The sequence below is a fragment of the Salvelinus fontinalis genome, chromosome 33 (assembly GCF_029448725.1).
Source record: "Salvelinus fontinalis isolate EN_2023a chromosome 33, ASM2944872v1, whole genome shotgun sequence".
Taxonomy (NCBI): Eukaryota; Metazoa; Chordata; class Actinopteri; order Salmoniformes; family Salmonidae; genus Salvelinus; species Salvelinus fontinalis.
This window is the reverse complement of record NC_074697.1, coordinates 7,578,503-7,584,502: the sequence shown is the minus strand read 5'-3', so window position 1 is coordinate 7,584,502 and position 6,000 is coordinate 7,578,503. Positions and strand designations below refer to the sequence as shown.

Here is a 6,000-nt window from a genome sequence, read left to right as displayed (position 1 = left end):
TGCTGATACATTTGTTTGGAATGGTTGAAGGTGATGTCCCCAGATGGTTTGTCGGGGAATTTTCTTGGCTTGGAGAGATTAAACACTATCTTGACTCTGAACCTGAGGGCACTGGTTTGTTTGTGTGTGTTGCTATGTATGCTGTGTGTGTGTGTGTGTGTGTGTGTGTGTGTGTGTGTGTGTGTGTGTGTCAGAGCTCCTGTAAATCATCTCTTCGGGGCAAAGAAAGAGAGGAAAACACATCTATAAATTAAGTGCTGTAAAAAAACAAAGAAGAAATCAAAAACATAAATACTGTACAAACACATCTCTTCTACTACAGCCCCCTAAAACAAATGCTTTAAAACACACTTCACTGCGGTAGCGGGATGTTGTTTCTCTTTAAATAGAACAAAAAATCTTTAAAAATATAAACACAATAGTGATTTAGGTGTGAGAACGAGGTGTGTGTGTGTATGTTTGTCATAGGCTATGGAGAGACGAGCTGTGTTTTATCAAACGAGTGAAGAAAGTGTGTGTGTGTGTGTGTATGTTTATATAGTCTTAGTAGGTACCCTTGCCATATATTGCACATTGGTTACTTTTATAATGTTTACTCTTTAGTTTCCTTGTTCAGAGAACAGAGACGTTTAGTGTTCACTCCTTGTTCCATTCATGTCTCCTCCCTAGGATGGAGTGTTAGGATGGCCTTGTTCCATTCATGTCTCCTCTCCTCCCTAGGATGGAGTGTTAGGATGGCCTTGTTCCATTCATGTCTCCTCTCCTCCCTAGGATGGAGTGTTAGGATGGCCTTGTTCCATTTTTACTTCCGTCAGTCCATCATTTGGCTTGTTGCAGAATTCACAATCTTCTTCCCATCAGTACATCAGTCTCTCTCTCTCTCTCTCTCTCTCTCTCTCTCTCTCTCTCTCTCTCTCTCTCTCTCTCTCTCTCTCTCTCTCTCTCTCTCTCTCTCTCTCTCTCTCTCTCTCTCTCTCTCTCTCTCTCTCTCTCTCATAAAAACGGGGGCGGGGTTTGAGGAGGGGCCGGGTTTATGTGTGGTTTTTGCTAAGGGTGGGTTTTAAATGGGTCGGGGGACTCTCATTGGCTCAGACCCGGGGCAAGGGGCTTAGCCTCACATCCTCCAGGGCAGTATGTTGCTGGTGCTGAAGTGGTGGGTTTTGATAAATGGGGCCGCCTGATTGGCTCAGACCCTCCACAGCAGTAAGTGGTTGGTACTGTCGTCCCGCCCCACTGTCTCACTGCTATTGGTCAGCCGGAAGTCCTCATAGCCGTCGCCACCGGAGATCACCAACTGATTGGTTTTAACGGGCAGGAGGGCGGAGGCTCGACGGCGAGCGGAGTCTCGCCTCTGCAGACCCCCATTACCCCCTTCAACACCACTCTGGGCTGGGTTGCCTAGCGGACAGAGGAGTTCAAAGGTCATGAATATGGAAGTACCCCTTTAAACATTGTATAGCAAATATGTTTGGAAGCAGAAATGGTGCGTGGAGTGACATGGTTACCTGTGGTATCGGCGGGCAGGGGGAAGTTGACGTCGAAGCCTTCAGGTAGTTCTATGGAGGTGAGGAACCTCACATGGCCAGTGTGTCCGTGAGCAGAGCCCATGGGGGTCAGAGGTGACCGCAGCGTCCCTGACACTGTCCCAGAGCTGACGGCTGGGATAGACAGTGTCAGGACCACCCCTGCACTGGTCCCGATCCACAGCAGGTCCTTACAGGCCAGGAGAGCTGTGATCCTCAGACACGCTGCCTTGTGTTGCCGGATGATCGCATCTGAACCTGGGGAGGGGAGGAGAATGGTGGAGGGTAAGGTGAGAGGGAGAGGAAGGCCAGAGAGAGAGAGAGGAAGGCCAGAGAGCGAGAGGAAGGCCAGAGAGAGGGAGAGGAAGGCCAGAGAGAGAGAGAGAGGAAGGCCAGAGAGAGAGAGGAAGGCCAGAGAGAGGGAGAGGAAGGCCAGAGAGAGGGAGAGGAAGGCCAGAGAGAGAGAGGGGAAGGCCAGAGAGAGGGAGAGGAAGGCCAGAGTGAGGGAGAGGAAGGCCAGAGTGAGAGAGAGGAAGGCCAGAGAGAGAGAGAGAGGAAGACCAGAGAGAGAGAGAGAGGAAGGCCAGAGAGAGAGAGAGGAAGGCCAGAGAGAAGGAGAGGAAGGCCAGAGAGAGGGAGAGGAAGGCCAGAGAGAGGGAGAGGAAGGCCAGAGAGAGGGAGAGGAAGGCCAGAGAGAGAGAGAGGGGAAGGCCAGAGAGAGAGAGAGGGGAAGGCCAGAGAGAGGGAGAGGAAGGCCAGAGAGAGAGAGGGGAAGGCCAGAGAGAGGGAAAGGAAGGCCAGAGTGAGGGAGAGGAAGGCCAGAGTGAGAGAGAGGAAGGCCAGAGAGAGAGAGAGAGGAAGGCCAGAGAGAGAGAGAGGAAGGCCAGAGAGAGGAAGAGGAAGGCCAGAGAGAGGGAGAGGAAGGCCAGAGAGAGGGAGAGGAAGGCCAGAGAGAGGGAGAGGAAGGCCAGAGAGAGAGAGAGGAAGGCCAGAGAGAGAGAGAGGAAGGCCAGAGTGAGGGAGAGGAAGGCCAGAGTGAGAGAGAGGAAGGCCAGAGAGAGAGAGAGAGGAAGGCCAGAGAGAGAGAGAGGAAGGCCAGAGAGAAGGAGAGGAAGGCCAGAGAGAGGGAGAGGAAGGCCAGAGAGAGGGAGAGGAAGGCCAGAGAGAGGGAGAGGAAGGCCAGAGAGAGAGAGAGGGGAAGGCCAGAGAGAGAGAGAGGGGAAGGCCAGAGAGAGGGAGAGGGGAAGGCCAGAGAGAGGGAGAGGAAGGCCAGAGAGAGAGAGGGGAAGGCCAGAGAGAGGGAAAGGAAGGCCAGAGTGAGGGAGAGGAAGGCCAGAGTGAGAGAGAGGAAGGCCAGAGAGAGAGAGAGAGGAAGGCCAGAGAGAGAGAGAGGAAGGCCAGAGAGAGGAAGAGGAAGGCCAGAAGGAGGGAGAGGAAGGCCAGAGAGAGGGAGAGGAAGGCCAGAGAGAGGGAGAGGAAGGCCAGAGAGAGAGAGAGGAAGGCCAGAGAGAAGGAGAGGAAGGCCAGAGTGAGGGAGAGGAAGGCCAGAGTGAGAGAGAGGAAGGCCAGAGAGAGAGAGAGAGAGGAAGGCCAGAGAGAGAGAGAGGAAGGCCAGAGAGAGGGAGAGGAAGGCCAGAGAGAGGGAGAGGAAGGCCAGAGAGAGGGAGAGGAAGGCCAGAGAGAGGGAGAGGAAGGCCAGAGAGAGGGAGAGGAAGGCCAGAGAGAGGGAGAGGAAGGCCAGAGAGAGAGAGAGGGGAAGGCCAGAGAGAGAGGGGAAGACCAGAGAGAGAGGGTAAGGCCAGAGAGAGAGAGGGGAAGGCCAGAAGGAGAGAGGGGAAGGCCAGAGAGAGGGAGATGAAGGCCAGAGAGAGGGAGAGGAAGGCCAGAGAGAGGAAGAGGAAGGCCAGAGTGAGAGAGAGGATGGCCAGAGAGAGGGAGAGAAAGGCCAGAGAGAGAGGGGGGAAGGCCAGAGAGAGAGAAGGGAAGGCCAGAGAGAGGGAGAGGAAGGCCAGAGAGAGAGAGGGGAAAGCCAGAGAGAGAGAGGGGAAGGCCAGAGAGAGGGAGAGGAAAGCCAGAGAGAGGGAGAGGAAAGCCAGAGAGAGGGAGAGGAAGGCCAGAGAGAGAGACAGGAAGGCCAGAGAGAGGGAGGGGAAGGCCAGAGAGAGGGAGGGGAATGCCAGAGAGAGAGAGGGGAAGGCCAGAGAGAGGGAGAGGAAGGCCAGAGAGAGGGAGAGAACAAGCGTTTTATTTAGAACTGGAGCTGCCATCTACTGGTTAAGAGGTGTAATGCGCTGACTCTGTGTGTGTGTGTGTGTGTGTGTGTGTGTGTGTGTGTGTGTGTGTGTGTGTGTGTGTGTGTGTGTGTGTGTGCAGTAAACGTCTACGATGTTTTGGGGACTTATGGTGTGTGCGTACGCGTGTGTATGCGTGCTCTGTGTTACCTGCAAGCATCTTGTGCACGGCGGGGGCCACGTCCACCTCTGTCAGGCTCTCCCAGGTCTGGGCGTGGTAAAGTCTAATCTGGGCACTACCCTGGAGCGCCAGCCACACCCCCTGGCCGTAGCTCACCATGCAGGTAACACACCTACTGCTGTCTGTGCCCACCTGGAACCAGTGCTGCAGGGGAGAGAGAGAGGTTACAACCACCCAGATATCCATCCATCGTTCCATCCATCCATCCATCCATCGTTCCATCCATCCATCCATCCATCCATCCATCCATCCATCCATCCATCCATCCATCCATCCATCCATCCATCCATCGTTCCATCCATCCATCCATCCATCCATCCATCCATCCATCCATCCATCCATCCATCGTTCCATCCATCCATCCATCCATCGTTCCATCCATCCATCCATCCATCCATCCATCCATCCATCCATCCATCCATCCATCCATCCATCCATCCATCCATCGTTCCATCCATCCATCCATCCATCCATCCATCGTTCCATCCATCCATCCATCTTTTGTGACTGGACCGTAATGTAACCATACCTCTTGCACCAGTGTGGTTGTGTTGATGATGAGAACGCGGTTCTGTGAACCACACCACAGCTTCCCTCCGACCGGGACCATCTTAGTGACAGGACTACTGGGCGTGCCCAGACTCAACGTCTGAGATGACTGGGCGTCCCAGAAACTCCCCACCTCCCTCTGGTAGACGATCACATCTCCGTTGGCCAGGGACACAAACACCTTGTTGTCCAGGTAGCTGAGAGAAGAGAGGGAGGAGATTGTCAGACAGTGAGGTAGTGAATCACCAGATGAAGTGGAAGACTTGTAAGCAGCCGGACTCACAGAACACACAGGATGGGGGCAGAGTGCTGCATCTTCATGCTGTTCTTACGGTTCCGGATGTTGTCTGATGACTGGTACACGTGGATACTGACAGGGAGAGTTCAAATCACACGGTTAGGATTTCAACGTGTGTCTGTGTGCGTTTCTGTACGTGTCGCTGTGTATTTGTATGTGTGTGTGTTTACCATCCGTCCTCACTGAGTTAGGATTTCAACGTGTGTCTGTGTGTATGTGTCTGTGTGTGTGTGTGTGTGTGTGTGTGTGTGTGTGTGTGTGTGTGTGTGTGTGTCTGTGTGTCTGTGTGTGTGTGTGTGTGTGTCTGTCTGTGTGTGTGTCTGTCTGTCTGTGTGTGTGTGTGTGTGTGTGTGTGTGTGTTTACCATCCGTCCTCTGTGCCCAGCCACACAGAGCTCTGGTAAGCCTCCGGGTCAATGCTGAGCAGATCCTCCAGACTGGCTCTAGTGAAGGATCCCCGGGAGGAGCGGCGCATGGCTCTCCCGTCCATGGGGCTCTCGCTGTGGGGTCGACCTCTTCCACCCACCCCTGGCCTGCCTGGAGCTCCATAAGGACTGGCCACCGGGTAGTCCTGCTCCTCCTCACTACTGGTGGTCTCTGTAGCCATGTCCTTAGAACCTGACCCCTCCTCATCTAGGACAGAGGGACAGTCAGGGTGTTTAAGTCGGTGCAAACTTGTTCCCATAGCTGGATGAATGGATGGCTTGGGGTTTTGTGTGAATGTGTGTGAGAGAGTACTCACTGCCATAGCTGGACGACACTGTAGAGTGACTGGCTTGGCTCTGCAGTGTGGAGGAGGGGCTAGGAGAATCTTCATCGTCTGTGTCATCACTATCAAATGGAACTAACTCTGGCCCCGCCCCTGAAGGGGGCTCGGTCAGCTCCAGCGACGAATGAGAGATGGAGATGTGTAGCTGCTGCTGCCGGGATGGGGTGGAGTCAACAGCTACAGGGGGAGGGGCTGGGGAGTGCTCCACTCCACGTTCCCTAGGAGACACAGGATGCAGGACACTGTAATGTTAGCTAAGCATTGCAGGACATCAACAGTAAAGACTGATACGTGTGTGTTTGTACACTATGCTCTGTGTACCAACCCCCCCTTGACTACAGGGACTGATATGTGTGTGTTTGTACACTATGCTCTGTGTCCCAACCTCCC

At 54.0% G+C, this 6,000-nt stretch overlaps 1 protein-coding gene across 1 annotated transcript in view; it reads right to left on the bottom strand.

Annotated features, from left to right (window-relative positions):
• Positions 1–942: 942 nt before the first annotated feature.
• The window catches only part of LOC129831699 (rho guanine nucleotide exchange factor 17-like), a 111,899-nt gene continuing 106,841 nt past the window's right edge, over positions 943–6,000 (bottom strand). The window contains exons 14-20 of the mRNA XM_055895076.1: positions 5,584–5,828; positions 5,207–5,474; positions 4,828–4,914; positions 4,525–4,741; positions 3,965–4,139; positions 1,506–1,781; positions 943–1,398 (exon numbers count right to left, since the gene is read on the bottom strand). Of these exons, the coding sequence (XP_055751051.1) occupies positions 1,187–1,398; positions 1,506–1,781; positions 3,965–4,139; positions 4,525–4,741; positions 4,828–4,914; positions 5,207–5,474; positions 5,584–5,828 (1,480 nt within the window). The 3' untranslated portion in view covers positions 943–1,186. The remainder of the gene's footprint in view (positions 1,399–1,505; positions 1,782–3,964; positions 4,140–4,524; positions 4,742–4,827; positions 4,915–5,206; positions 5,475–5,583; positions 5,829–6,000) is intronic.